This window comes from Pteronotus mesoamericanus, unplaced genomic scaffold (genome assembly GCF_021234165.1).
Source record: "Pteronotus mesoamericanus isolate MK-2021 breed Mesoamerican mustached bat unplaced genomic scaffold, CSHL_Meso_final contig_78, whole genome shotgun sequence".
NCBI lineage: Eukaryota > Metazoa > Chordata > Mammalia > Chiroptera > Mormoopidae > Pteronotus > Pteronotus mesoamericanus.
In genome coordinates this window covers 31,399,585-31,414,819 of record NW_026555258.1, presented here as the reverse complement: position 1 = coordinate 31,414,819, position 15,235 = coordinate 31,399,585, and the positions used below count along the sequence as shown (strand labels likewise).

Here is a 15,235-nt window from a genome sequence, read left to right as displayed (position 1 = left end):
CTAACTGCTTGAGCTCTAGTGAAAGATACAGCTAGGTATGAATTTGGGATTTGCCTCATTCTCTTTGTCAACAAAATGGACATTAAAATAGTTGTATCTTTATGGATTGAAATCTGTATCTCTAGCCTGGATTGCTCCCTCAGGGTCCAATTTTATATCATTTACTGTCTAATTGAAACTGGAAAAGATGGCTCTTGTGCTGCCTATCACTTACCAGACCCAATAAGCAGTGACAGGGATTGAGTCTTCGTGGGCTCTTTATTCAGATTGTTGGTGATCTGGGAAGATGGCAGGTTTGTACCCTAAAAGACTGTATTAAATTCCATTTTGTTTTTAACTATATTTTATTGATTTTGCTATTACAGTTGTTCCATTTTTTCTCCCCTTTATTACTCTCTGCCTTGCACCCACCCTCCCTCCAGCATTTGCACCCCTCCCCCACCCTTAGTTCATGTCCATGTGTTGTACATATACATTCTTTGGCTTCTCATTTCCTATACTATTCTTAACCTCCCCCTGTCTATTTTGTAGCTATTGATTATGCTTCTTATTTCCTGTACCTTTTCCCCTATGTCCCCTGGCCCCCTCGCCACTGATAACCATCCATGTGATCTCCATTTCTGTGATTATGTTCCTGTTCTAGTTGTTTGCTTGCTTTTTCTTTTTTTAAGGTTTAGTTGTTGATAGTTGTGAGTTTGCTGTCATTTTATTGTTCATTGTTTTTTATCTTCTTCCTTTTTTAGATAAGTCCCTTTTACACTTCATGTAATAAGGGCTTGGTGATGATGAACTCCTTTAACTTGACCGTCTCTGGGAAGCACTTTATCTTCCCTTCCATTCTAAATTATGGCTTTGCTGGGTAGAGTAATCTTGGGTGTAGGTCCTTGACTTTCATCACTTTGACTACTTCTTTCCAAGCCCTTCTTGCCCATGAGTTTTCTTTTGAGAAATCAGCTGATATTCTTATGGGAACTCCTTTGTTGGTAACCTTCTCCTTTTCTCTTGCTCCTTTTAAGATTGTCTCCTTATTTTTTTTAAAATATTTTATTTATTTATTTTTGGAGAGGGGAAGAGAGGCAGAAAGAGAGGGAAAGAAACATCAGTGTATGGTTGCCTCTCATGCGCCCCCTACTGAAGACCTGGCCCACAATACAGGCATGTGCCCCAAACTGGGATTTGAACTGCTGACCTTTTGGTTTGAAGGCCAGCACTCAGTCCACTGAGTCACATCAGCCAGGGCCTTCTCCTTATCTTTAATCTTGGGTAATTCAATTATGATATGTCTTGGCATGTTCCTCCTTTGATCCAACTTGTTTGGGACTCTCTGAGCTTCCTGGACTTGTATGTCTATTTCCTTTGTCAGATTGGGGAAGTATTCCTTCATTTTTTTTTTTTTCAAAAAAATCTTCAATTTCTTACCCTTCCTTTTCTCCTTCTGGCACCCCTATGATTTGGATGTTGGAATGTTTAAAGTTGTCCCAGATGTTCCTAAGCCTCTTCTTCTTCTTCTTCTTCTTCTTCTTTTGAATTCTTGTTTCTTCATTCTGTTCTGGTTGAATGTTTATTTCTTCCTTCTTTTCCAAATCGTTGATTCGAATCCTGGTTTCCTTCACTTCACTGTTGGTTTCCTGTATATTTTTCTTTCACTTTGTATAGCCTTCACTTCTTCCTTTACTTTGTGGCCATACTCAATCATTTCTGTGAGTATCAGTGTTTTGAACTCTGCATCTGATAGGTTGGCCATCTCCTTGTTGCTTAGTTCTTCTGGAGTTTTGATCTGTTCTAGCCCCACCTTCAGTCACTTCCCCTGCAACCCACAAGCGAATTGGGTCCCTCTGTTGCTGATTCTTGGGTGGGTTTGTGTACATTCTAGGATCCCATGGGCCCCTCTAATGGGTCTTCTGTGAGACTGGGAGTTTCTTCCACTGCAGCAACCCCCACAGATTTTACAGCCAGAGGTTTTGAGGCTTTATTTTCTCACTGGAACCTTGGGTTGTGTGGTATGTCTCACTCCCTAGTTGTTCCTCCCAGTTTATTGGGACTGCCTGGTCTGCTGGCTGCTGCCTTGCCATGTGTCCTTCCTGCCCTGGCTGCCTGTCTCTGCTCTTCCTACCACTCTGTATTTATATTTATTCTTTAATTCCTTGGTTTTCAGACTTCCTTACAGTTTGATTTTCTGGCAGTTCTGGTTGTTTTTTGTTTTTAAGTTGGTTGTCCTTCTTTTGGTTGTGTAAGGAAACAAAGCATATCTACCTACACTCCCATCTTGGCCAGAAGCCCTAAATTCCATTTTAAACTGGCCATTTTTATAAGAAGAAGAAAAGTGTAGGTAAGGGGATTGGAATTCAGGGAAAAAGTTAATCAGATAAAAAGTTGCAGCATTCTTTCATCTGTGTCTTGGGAAGAGGTCTTTATTTGTGACCTGGGTGGTGGACATCTCGCCCTGGAGTACAATGGCTCAGATACCAGCTTGATTGCTTGCAGCCCTCTTGAGGCACAAGGGTGGGACTGCTTATGGTGTCCTGGAGTCAAGGGAGGTCGTATCTTTAGTTCGTGAAACAATAGCATTTTACATAAATTGATTACTAAGCTTATCAGCTATTACATGAAACTAAAATTTTTCCAACATTTGAGTACCCCATCATAATGAATATATATCTGCAAGGATATCCCAAACAATCTTAAAATTTATGTGTCCAAAAGGAAACAAAATTTTCTCCCCAAACCTATGCTTACTAGATTTCTTATCTGTTAGTTAATTGTAGCATCATCCTCTTAGCCAAACTGACTTCAAAATTCTCTTCCTCTTTCCATGTCATCCAATATTTTGCTACAAAGAATATCCTCTACCATATTCAGAGGCATTGTATGCCAAGTTCTATCCCTCATAGCTCCTTAACATTGTGGGAAGTGTTAAAAGTTTTGTCTCTCTCCTCCCTGGGTTCCATATTTATTGTTCTAGTTTAGTTCCTCCTTGTTATCTCTTACAGATCTTTCCTATCACCTTATAAACTACTTAAGGATATGAATTGTGCTTTGTTTACTTTCATATCCTCTCATACCTGATCTAAAAATAGTTAATAAACATTTGTTGAATTGAGTTACTCAAATTACTCTGTGGAGGGATTTGGAGATATTGCCCAAAAGATAAAGAACTTGCAAGAAGGGTAAACTTTTAATGGCCTTAGAGCATGGCTTAAAGATAGTTATAAATTTGGTGGAGGGTCCTCCAGCAACAGGTTTTTTTTTACCCCAGTTTCCTACTCCTGCCTGAAGGCTCCTGAAAAGACAACAGTACCAACCTGGGTATTTTGGACTTATCTTTTTGAGATTCTTGGATTCCTTTCATTAACTACTTTTTTTGACCACTCTTTCCCTCCTCATTTTCTGGATCTCAGAGAGTCCTAACTTTATAGCTACTTGTCAGCTAAATCTAAGTATGAATTCCATTTAAATGCTGAAGAACTTTCAAGTATTGGATTTTATACCCCTGTTTGAGTTGCTTTGGAATATACATTTACCATGCTGTTAAATGTAACTGGTTCTGGTTAAATACCTAGAGGGCAGAGGACCTTATTGTCTTCTTTTTAGCATTTAAAATATATTTTAATGAGAATACTTTTTCACTGTCTTTAAATAAAAATGATTTGTACTTTTTTTTTATTATCAGGAACTTCTCTGGCATTAGTGCTTTATTGTTTCCTGGTCCATGGGGCTTAGATGCCACTGCATCACTAATCTCCCAGTGCTCTTGAGGTGCATTTGAGCCATGTGCCCCTTTGCTGGAAGTCCTTGTGGCAACCTCAGGTGCTTGATTCTTATCAAATGTTTAACCACTTTAAGTTTTTGCATTCACTGAAAGGATGTTCTTGTAAACTTGTGAGTATGAGCTTTTCCTAATACAAATATCTTTATTATATCTTTTCCTTAATATAGATATATTTTTGTACTTTTTATTCTGGTAACAATATGCAGTTTATGAGGGTGCTGTGGATGGATCCCCACCATATTTTTCATGATCTGCAGGTGAAGGCTGAAACACTTTATCTGGAATTCTTGATTTGGTAAACTTGTGACAGACCCAATCTGTGCAAATGAAAGACTCTACACCCTTTGTCAGTTTGTGGTCTGCCTAGGGCCCTCTGAATTACTGAGCAAAAATCCCAGCCATTAGTCTGGTCCATTCTGTTCTCTGTAGAGGCAGTGATTGCTAAATGTTGTTCAACCTGAACTTACCCTCTGACAGACAACTGAACCTCCCCTTTTAACTTTCAACTAGTAAACTGGGATGCCTCAGAGCCTGCATCATATCTTTAGACATTGACTCTTACTTTGTTCAGCCAATCGTCACCTCCCAGCCACATTGCCTTCCCTTGTGTCTATAACCTAAGTAATAAGAGCTGTGCAGGGGCAGGGTGTTGGTGTTCCAGCGTGGTCTGTAGCTGTCCACTGGGTAAGCAGGCCCTGGGGTTTCCTGTGTGGTGCAAGCCAAGATCAGGCTCCACCTGTGCTTTGCTTGTGACCACTCTGCCTGAGCTATAAAGCAATCTGAGATACCTGTTACTTGTGCTGGGCTTGGAGATTTCCTGGCAAAGCTGAGCTGTGAATCTAGGCTGTCTGATGCTAGTGCTGTTTCTGGTGCCACTTAGCAATAAGTACAGGGAGGTGGTTGGGGGTGGGTGACTGAAGCTGGCTGTTGCATATTTGAAAAGATTTAGGAAATTGTGAAGCATGAGCCAAGACCAGCCAGTAGTAAGTTGGGTGGGATGTTGTCTCAGGGAATCTCCAGGGTGGAGCAAACAGGATTAGTCTGATTGATGGAGTCTCAGATAAGGCACCTGCCTGCAGGCTCTGTGGCTCTGTGGGGGGAGTGTTCAGAAAAGGGAAAATGGCCTCTGCACACCTTTCTGTCTGGGAGAAAGCTGTCTCTCAGCTTTTGCCTTGATGCCAGATGCTTCAGTTCCTTGCTGTATGCCACTGGTGCTTTTCAAGCTGCTATCCCAGTGCTGGAGCTCAGAGGGAGTGAGTCTGAGGAAGTCTGTGTGTGGGTTCTTTAAGAGGAACTGCTTGGGGCTCCTGCAGTTTCTTCCACCAACTCAATCCCCAATGGTTTTTTGCAGGCAGAAGTTATGAGGACTTACCTTCCTGGCATTGGAACCCTGGGCTGGGAGGCCTGGTGTGGGGCTGGGATTCCTCGCTGCAAAGATATCCTTGCTGAGTTTTTATCCATCATATATGACTGTGGGACCAGCCCATTCTACATCTTCGCCCTCCTACCAGTCTGGATGGGTGTGATTTCTTTAAATCTGTAGTTGTCAGACTTCCATTCAACTCCATTTTTGTCAGTTCTGAGTGATGGTTGTTCTGTAATGCAGTTGTAATTTTGATGTGGTTGTGTGAGGAGGTGAGCTGTGTTTACCTATGGCTGGCCATTGTCCTTAGGGTCAGGCACCTCTGTTGACTAGACTGTCTGAACACCCTGCTTAAAGTCTTCCTCAATGTATTGCTCCACATTTGGATAAACATTGGAAATATCAATGCTTTTCCTTTCTCTCTTAAGGCTTCTAGTGTCACTTTCTCATAGCACCTATTTCAGTGAGAGGAATCATATCATCCTAGGCTTGCTTTTGGAAGGCAAGGACTTGTTAGATTGATAGACCCTTCCTGCCAATCCTATGAGGTCCAGAGCTTGTACAGCCTGAAATCTTAGCTGGGCTAATGAGGCATTAAAACGCACCTAGTCAAAAACCTGGCATCACATTAGAATTATCTGGGGATCTTAAAAAAAAAAAAAAAAAAAAAAAAAGAATGCTTTAACTCTACTCCAAACCAGTTACATCAGAATTTTGGGGTGACAAGGAATTGGACCTGTACATCATACCATACGTCTTTCTCTTTTCTACTCTGGGCTTTTCCCCTTCCATCACATGTGCATATTTCTTCTTGTCAGAAGTCCCCAGCTTAAAAAGCCTATGTTCCCTTCATCCTTCAATCAGTAGGTATTTTTGTACTGATCAGTATAGTTGGCACTATTCAGACATTGAAGACACAATGGCGAGCGAGAAGAAAGGTCTAGATAACAACTGAGGTCTCCAGACATTTCTTTTTTTTTGGCCGTCGTTGCTAATTAAAAACTTCCCTGCTGTGTGGTACGGATCTTTTAAAATTATTACAGCTAAGCATCAGCTAAGGGATAGACCCTTTAATGAAGTTCAATGGAAATTGTTGAATGAAAAGAATCTGTTCTTGGGTGGAAGCCCGCCCACGCGGGAGGAGAAGAGGGCTTCAATTCCCACTTCACACAGGTGAGGGGAAGCCCCGCCCCTCTCTCTTTAGGCTTCATTAGTAGGCGGAGCTTCCCTCATTCTTGCCTGAAGGGAAAGCCGGCTGGAGGGGGACTCCGCCTCCTACGTGCTAGTGGTGGGGAGGGGTCTGTGGACTGGGCGTGAATTGATTGGCTGGGAGGCTGGGCGCCGCGGCGTTGGCTCTGTCCTGGCCTTCGCGCGGATCCCGGGTGGAGTGGAGGGAGGGAGTCCCGGTTGCTCCTGCCTCCCAGCGATGGCGCCGTGGTGCCGCGCCCAGTCCCCCGCTTGCCGGCTGGTACTCACAGTTATCAGGAACCCCCTCAGACGGTGAGATTTGGAGTGGGTCGGAGGGAATGGCAGAACGCTGCCTGCGACGGGGACCATGAGGAGCGGCCAGACCCTTGGGGCCGATAGAAGGAGCAGCCGCGGCACCTGCTGAAAGGGAAGAGCGTGCAGCGACCCAGCTGAGGCGCGGCGGGATCTCGCCGTCACCTCGAACATGCCGCTGCTCTGCGTGCGCGGTGAGTGCACGGCCCGGGGGGTTAGGGTGGGGTAGAGTTAGGTAGGGTAGTGTAGGGTAGGGCATGGTAGGGCGGGGGTCTCTGAGAGGTCCCCCACACCCTTCCAGTGGACGTCGGGTTACCACCCTTTCCAAACTTCACTCCCTGTGTGTCCACGGGGGGACAATTATGTTAACTTATAAACATTTAAAGAGTTCTTTCCACTCTTGTTTTTCCTCACGCTCCTGTGAAGGGACAGTTACCTCTCCATTCCGGTGGCCATGCGACAGGGTTGTTGGCTGGCAGGCCCAGATTCTATTAAACAAACAGCGATGGGAGCTCTCCTCTAGTGAGAGTGGACCGAGCCAGGAGACCGAGGATAGTTGGGGTCTGTCAGTGGTGGGTAGTCTTTCATTCTTTTCTTCCTCTTCCCGGCACACTTAGAACTACAGTCGGCTTAGTAGCAGGGTCTTTCTTCTAAATCACTCTTTGAACGCATAGTGGGACAACTGTCACATTCCTTGTTCCAGTGTATTTCTTGGCTTGCTCCCCTCTATTGCTTGTCTCTGATCCCATGCTCCTTCCCCGTAGTTTAGGCTAAGATTATTCTCATATTCGACTTGCAAAGGTGTGTTGGCTTCTCTCCTTCCAGGGCAGAGCGTAAGTGTGATTGATTGATTGATTTACTTAGCTTCTATCACAGTAACTAAAGGTGAAGGGCCGTCATTGCTTTTTCACTGAGGACACTTGATCCATCTAAGAAGATATTTTAAGAAGAGGGCTTTGGGGGTTAAGATGAGGCAAGGTGCATGGACTAAGCTCCAAGAGGGTAGAGATTGTTTCTTACAGGTTTTTGTATTCCCTGTGCCTGACATGGTAGAAGCTCAATACTGGTTTTGAATGAATGCAGGACTGTGATTTTAGAGATTTCTGATTAGAAAAAGCAAGATTCTTTTTGGATTACATGTTGAATTTGGTCTTGGGAAATTCAAAGTTACAGCGTGTCATACCTGTGTTGGATAAGACGGAATAAGGTGGCTTGATTGTGAGTGTGAGAGAGAACAGATCTGTAAGAGCCTTTTTCTGGCTGCACCTTTTTTACTGATGAGTTAGAGTTCATTTTCTTCTGGCTCTGTGGATTAGAAGCATTGTTTGTGATCTCTCTGATAAGGATTTTCCCTGAGCTGCTGATGAACAGAACTGCTTTTCTCTGTCCTCTTCCACTGTTTTGTTAAGTCTGCATTAACCCAAAATGGATTTGGCTGTTTCTGGGGATTATGAGACACAAAATTTTTTTCTTTCATGGTTGGTTTTTCATTAATGAAAATTTTGCTTTGCTTTTAGTAAGACTTGTCTGTCAGCAGCTGGGAGTTTATTTATTCCTTCAGATCCCTGCTGTTGAGTAGCAGGATTTGGGAGAGGTTGGGTTTTGCAATGACTCTTGAACAGTTTTTATTTTTTTAACTCAAATATTCTATTTTATTTTTTAACCTAATCCAAGACACGTGACAAATCTTAATTTGTTTCAAGAGAGATTATCTCCTTAGCCACACACAACTGCAGAATACATCTTGTGTTTGCCACTTAATGCCCACTTTCTGTTTTGCTAAGAAAGAGGTGTTTAATCATGTAACAATTCTTTTCCCACAGAGGAATGTCAAAACTGCCAACACAAGCAGAGCGGCAGACCAGTAGCTGTTGAAGACCCTTGGACAGTTTAAATCTCTACTGCCACACCGTATTACAGAGCTGGTCCTTATGAAAAAATCTTTAGGCAGAAGCACTATTAAATCAAATTCCTTTTTAAATGAATTTAAATCACTTCAGAGAAGGGACTGTTGTTTTATTTGTTGTATATTTGGCAGCATTCATGTCTAGAAATTCTGCTGTTTAGTTAACATCTTAACCTTTTAATGTTCATGAGTCACATTTTTGTTCTTTTGAACCTGGGGGATTGGAGACCTCCACCCTCTGTGGATGATCAGCTGTGCTGGGGCAGGGTGGTGGTGCTCCAACATGGTCTGTAGCTGTCCATTGGGTACACTGGCCTTGGGGTCCCCAGGTGGTGCAGGCCAAGGTCAGCCCCCACCTGTGTTTTTCCTGGTGCCACCCTGCCTGAGTTATAAAGCAATCTGAGATGGCTGTTACCTGTGCTGGGCTTGGAGATTCCCAGGCAAAGCCAAGCTGTGAATCTAGGTTGGCTGCTGCTAGTGCTGGGCCTGGGAGTCACTGAAGCCAGCTGTTGTTTGTTTGATAGGATTTAGGAAGTTGTGAAGCGTGAGCTGAGACCATTGTCTTTTGAAGGGAAATCCTGAAGATTATTAGTTACTGAAACAGGCAGCTACCTTGTATAGAAGCATTCATATTAAATGGTAAATTTTTCAACCTGGGGAAACCTACAGAAATGGATCAAAATAAATCTTTCTAAAATGAATTTCTCGCATTATATTTTGGCAATTAGGAATTTTATTCATGTTCTGAAAAAAGCCTGTGTAATGATATTGTAGGGTGACTCAATTTCTATTCGTCTTGGGGTAGAATTGAATTAGGAACTTTTTTTTTTCTAGTCAAAATTCAAGCAGTCTTTGATTTGATGTAGATATTGGCAACTGATATTGATTTTAATCATCCTGACCATCTCAAGTAAGAAGTAAGTTTCTTGATCTAATCCTTCAATTATGCAGGTTAAGGGCCCTTAATATAAGTAGTCTGACTCCAGCTCTCCTTTTTGGTTCTATATTCTTGCCTGTCTTTCTACAGATACTTTGCTCTAGTATTCACTTGGTTCATTCCTGTCTCTGCACTGTCCTCTATTTGTATTCCCAAAATAGTTTTCTTTCTATATTTTCTGCTTATCAAAAATGCAATCTTCCTTTCCCAGTTTATAATCTACATTGTTTATTGAAAATTTCCTCAGTCCCTCAATCATCTTTCCTTTCTATACTCTTTAAACTCTTAAAACCATAAATTACTTATGGGCTGAACAATGTCCCTAAATAGGCAATATATTGTAAACTGCCTGGTGCCTGGTCTTGTACTGTTATGCTCATGGTGACCCACACAAAGGCGGTTATAGCACTGGTCCAGTTAGGTCTGGAATTTTGTGATCAGTGTGGGTATTCTAAGAGACACATTTAGAAATGAGAATTTCCTCAGAGAAGAATGATTAGAATAATGGAGGGTGTAGAAGCCATTTGAAGAATAGAGAGGTTTAGTTTTGAGAAGATTTAAGAGGGAGAGGAGTGTAATAGTAGATGAAAATAGTTTTAAAAAACCGCTGTTCCAGAGGACAGAACTGGGACAAGTGGACCAATGATTGAATATTGTAGGAAATTAGATATTAGTTTAATGTAAGGAAGAACTTTAACAATTAGGGTTGTTCTTAACAAATGGAATGGACTACTTATGAGGATTTTTTTAATTTTAATTTTATTTAAAAAAATATTTATTTATTTTTAGAGGGGAAGGGAGGGAGAGAAACATCCATGTGTGGTTGCTGCTCACATGCCCCCCACCAAGGACCTGGCCTGCTACCCAGGCATGTGCCCTGACCGGGAATTGAACCAGTGACCCTCTGGTTCACAGGCCAGCACTCAATCCACTGAGCCATACCATCCAGGGCTTTTTTTTTTTAAATTATATTTTACTGATTATGCTATTACAGTTGTCCTGATTTTTCCCCCTTTGACTCCATTCTACCCAGCACCCCCCCTCTCTTCAGGCAATCCTGCCACCATTGTTCATGTTCATGGGTCATGAGTGTAAGTTCTTTGGTTACTCCATTTCCTATACTGTACTTTACATCCCCATCGCTATTCTGTAACTACCTATTTGTAATTCTTAATCTCTTCACCTCTTCACCCATTCCCCTACAGCCCCCTCCAATCTGGCATCCATACAAAACGCTGTCTCTCTCCATGATTCTGCCTCTGTTCTTCTTGTTTGCCTAGTTTGTTTTTTAGCTTAAGTTGTTGTTAGGTATGTATTGCCATTTTGTTGTTCACAGTTTTGATCTTTTTCTTAAATAATTCCCTTTGACATTTCATGTAATAATGGTTTGATGATGATGAACTCCTTTAGTTTTTTCTTGTCTGGGAAGCTTTTTATCTCGCCTTTGATTCTAAATGCTCTCAGGTCAGCATTCTCTATTAGAGGTAGATGTTTTACCAGTAGGTAACATTTTATGCCTATCAAAAAGACCAAAGACCTCAGCTCTTAAGTTTGATCTATAATTTTACTTCTTTTCTTTTTTAAAAAGTAAGATAAAGTTTACTTAGAAAGTCACAGAGGTAGAAGTGAGCTGTAAAAGAAATTGCACTGGTATTTTCATGTACTTTTCTTTTTTATATCCTTTGTATTATTTTCCATATTGGAAATTTATTACTTGTGTTTTTAAAAGAGAACAAAGAAAATGTCACTAGTGATGAGAACTATACCAAGTTGATTAATATTGTGACTTGCCCTTAGAAAAGCTTATTATAATTTATTGTCATATAGCCATCTATTTAACTGAAAGGATACTACTGAGAAACTCTTAGAAGGTGAACCGATGGACACTTAGGAAACATAGTGACTGTAGGTCTGTTCTAGTCATGAGACCCCAAAAATACAGAGTTGACCCTTGAAAACCACTGGTTTGAAGTATGCAGGTCCATGTATATGCAGATTTTTTTCAATAAACATGTTGGAATAATATTGGAGATTTGTGACAATTTGAAAAAACTCTGAGATGAACCTTATGATTTTCTTAATAACATTTTCTTTTCTCTAGCATACTTTATTGTATGGATATAATATATAATATATACAACATGCAAAATATGTATTAATTGACTTTGTTATTGGTAAGGCTTCTGGTCAATGGTAGTCTATTAGTTAAATTTTTGGGGATTTAAAGTTAAGTGTGGATTTTTGACTGGTAATGGGGTCCAATGTCCCTAACCTCTGAGTTTTTCAGGGGTGATTTGTATTTTGATTTGCTGTCACTGTGGAGAGTAGGAATAGTAGTGATTTTAGATTTTAGAGTCAAATACTTCTCATTTTTTTCCCCAACATTATTTCTTCCTCAGCTTACTCCTTGCCGCTGGGTTTACATCAGATTACAGTCCCTGCACTTACAGGCAGAGTTGCTGCTGGGTTCCTTTTGCTTTGCTGTGGCATCAGGAAGTTGATTGTACCTTGTCTGAGCCAGGCAGCAGTGAAGGAGGAAGCACCAATTTCCTTTGCCATAGATAGCTGTTGTCATAAATTATTCTCTTCCTTATAAGCAGTACATTCTGTAATTCTACGAAAGAGGGATTTCTGGAAGTCGCACTCGTTAGGCCAGTAGACTGAGTTTTTATCCTATTTTACCTCTGCTATATTTCAGACTTTGCTATGTGAGTTTGTTTAAAGTTTGGGCTGAGTATCATTAGTAAATATTTGCTGAGTACCTTCTCTGTGCCTGTTTATCATACGTATCTATATAGTAGATAAGAGCCCAAGGAATCTAGATAGGTTTTAAAACACCTCCTTTCTTATGTAAACCCAGAATCCATTAGGACTATTAGGTCTGACTTGGGATAAGCAGAATAAGTTAAGGCTCTGCTGGAGTGGGAAAATACTGCATTTTTTCCCTAAATTTTAAAGCAGGATTCTTTAAGTTTGGGTGATGTTTTATACATACTTCTAGTGGACTGGCTTTTATTAAAGATCAGAGAAGATTTGCTATCTGTATATTAAAATTTTTTACTGACTTACTACATGTGTACAGAAAAGTAATGTATTTTAAGTGTAAGGCTCACTGAATTATCACAAAGTGAACACACTCATGTGACTACCACCTAGGTCAAGAAATAGAGCAGTACTAGTACAACCCCAAAAGCCTACCTTATCCTTCTTCTCAGTTGTTACTCCCTCCCACATTCCCAAATGTAACATAATTTGATCACAATACCATAGAATAGTTTAGTGTTTTTTAAATTAACAAACTTCATTATTTTTAAAGCAGTTTTAGTTTCACAGCAAAATTGAGCATGAAGTTCTGCTTTTTTTTGAGCTTTTTAAAAATTTAGGTGTGATTGACTTATAGGAGTGCCCCCTTATCTGCAGGTATATGTTCTAAGGTCCCCCAGTGGATGCTTGAAACTACATATAATACCAAACCGTATATATATATGTAAGTCCTCATTTAACACCGTTGAAAAAGGTCTCGGAAACTGCGACTTGCAGCGAAATGATGTAGAGCAAAACCAATTTTACCATCAGCTAATTGACATAAACAAGAGTTAAGGTCCTATGACATATTTCTGGTCACAGATACATCACCAAACTTTTAAACAAAACCCCCAAACACCTCTAATATTAAATACTGAAATACATGTGAATTGTGCATACATTTAAGAAAAATTAATAGAAACAAGATAATTTTCCAACCTGCTTATTCTAGTTCAGGATCATAAATGATTGGAGCCTCTCCCAGCAGCTCAAGGTGCAAGGTGGGAGTCCACACTGGATAGGATGTCTTTCCATCACAAGGTGCACTCACATCCACAACCACACCCACTCAGACTGGGACAATTTAGACACACCAGCTTACCCCTGATGTGCACATCTCTGGGATGTGGGAGGAAACCGAAGTCCCTGGAGAAAACCCATGCAGACGTGGGGAGACTGTGCAAACTCCACACAGTGGCCCTGGTTGGAATAGATTTTTTTGCTCTCAACATTATAATCAAACAATGTTGAGTGAAATGATGTTATTCAAGGACCTGCCGTACTGTTTTCCCTATGTGCATACCTATGATAAATTTTAATTTATAAATTAGTCACAGTTAGAGATTAGCAGTGATAACTTAAAATAAAAGAGGACAGTTAAACAATATATTGTAATAAAAGTTATGGGAATGTGGTTTCTCTCTGTCTCTCTCATAACCAATCTGATAACTGAGATAGCTGCTAAATGACTAAGGGGCAGGTAACGTATATAGCATGGACAAGTGGACAAAGAGATGATTCACATCCCAAGCAGGATGGAGTGGGACAGTGCAAGAGGTTTCATCATGCCACTAAGAATGGTGGGCAGTTTAAAACTTATGAATTGTTTATTTCTGGAATTTTCCATTTAATATTTTTGGACCACAGTTGATGGCTTGGTAACTGAAACCATGGAAAGTGAAACCAGGGGGGACAAGGGGGGCTATTATTAGAACTTTTCATAAATGAAATTATAGAATATTTCATTTGAGTGGGCTTGTTATGCTTAACATTGTGCATGTCAGATGTGTCCACGTGGTGCATATAGCATGTTGTGTAGTATCTTGTATCAATATACCACTGTTTATTTAAATAACTTTGTTGGACCTTTGTTTTTTTTCCATCTTGGACTATCATTTACCATACCACTCCAAATTTTCTTGTACTTTTGTATCTTTTGGTCCCACCTCATATATTTCTGATGGGTGTATCTATATCTAGGATTAAGATTTCTGGGTCATTCATTATATATATGTTCAACTGTAGTGAGTAATATAAAACAGTTTTTCAGAATTTATCAGTTTATCCTAGTACTTTATTTCTAATATTCATTTTTTTAAAAAAGGGAATGAATGGCTCTTAGTTCTCAGGATTTGACCAGGTTAACAAATCCTGAAAACTAAGACATTAGGCATTAGTACATATTTTTACATGTTAATCCTGCAGTCTTGATAATGTCTCTGTTTATTTTTATGACCTGAACAGATCCATTACATTCAAAATGATTTCTCATATTTAATACTAAAATTTGTGACCATGATTTTATTGAAAGAAATACTCAGTTCATGGTTATTATTTATTTATTTTTAAAAAATGTTTTATTTTTAGAAAGAGGGGAAGAGGGGAAGAGAGGATTGGTTGCCTCTTGTACATTCCCAACTGGGGACCTGGCCCACAACCTAGGTATGTTGAACTGGGAATTGAACCAGTGATGTTTTGGCTTGCGGAATGCCCACTGAGCCATATCAGTCTTCATGTTTATAATGCTGAACAAATTTAGTAGACTAGTCCCTCCTGAATTTAGGAATATAATTTTTCTAAATAGAGAAATTATTAATTCATTCAACAAATATTTATTAGCTCTATATATGTCAGGAACCATTAGGCACATTGACAATATAAAAGTGAACAAGACAGATATGGTCTGTCTTCACAGAGCTTAGAGTAGGTAATACAGGACTAATGAAGGTGACTTGAAAATATAGGAAAGTGCTAAAGTAATACAAAGGACAAAAAATCATTCAAAATCTCATCCCTCAATACTACTGTTTATATTTTTGTTAAAAAAATTTTTTTTTATTATGGAGGAATTAAAACATGAAAATAGAACAGTATAGTGAACCCACAGGTTCCTGTTATCCAGCTTCAATATTTATCAACTCTTATTTTTTTAATAACACCATCCATTCTCCCTCC

General features: G+C 40.1%; 1 protein-coding gene and 1 non-coding gene across 3 annotated transcripts in view; one reads left to right on the top strand and one right to left on the bottom strand.

Annotated features, from left to right (window-relative positions):
- The first annotated feature begins 6,516 nt into the window (after nucleotides 1-6,516).
- UNC13B (unc-13 homolog B) overlaps nucleotides 6,517-15,235 on the top strand; it is a 208,162-nt gene continuing 199,443 nt past the window's right edge. For both annotated transcript variants that reach the window (XM_054584694.1, XM_054584693.1), the window contains exon 1: nucleotides 6,517-6,826. In XM_054584694.1, coding sequence (XP_054440669.1) covers nucleotides 6,805-6,826 — 22 coding nt within the window. In that variant the 5' untranslated portion in view covers nucleotides 6,517-6,804. The remainder of the gene's footprint in view (nucleotides 6,827-15,235) is intronic.
- Nucleotides 8,377-8,508, bottom strand: LOC129079730 (small nucleolar RNA SNORA41). The gene has a single exon (XR_008530092.1). It is a non-coding gene; the product is annotated as a small nucleolar RNA SNORA41 (small nucleolar RNA).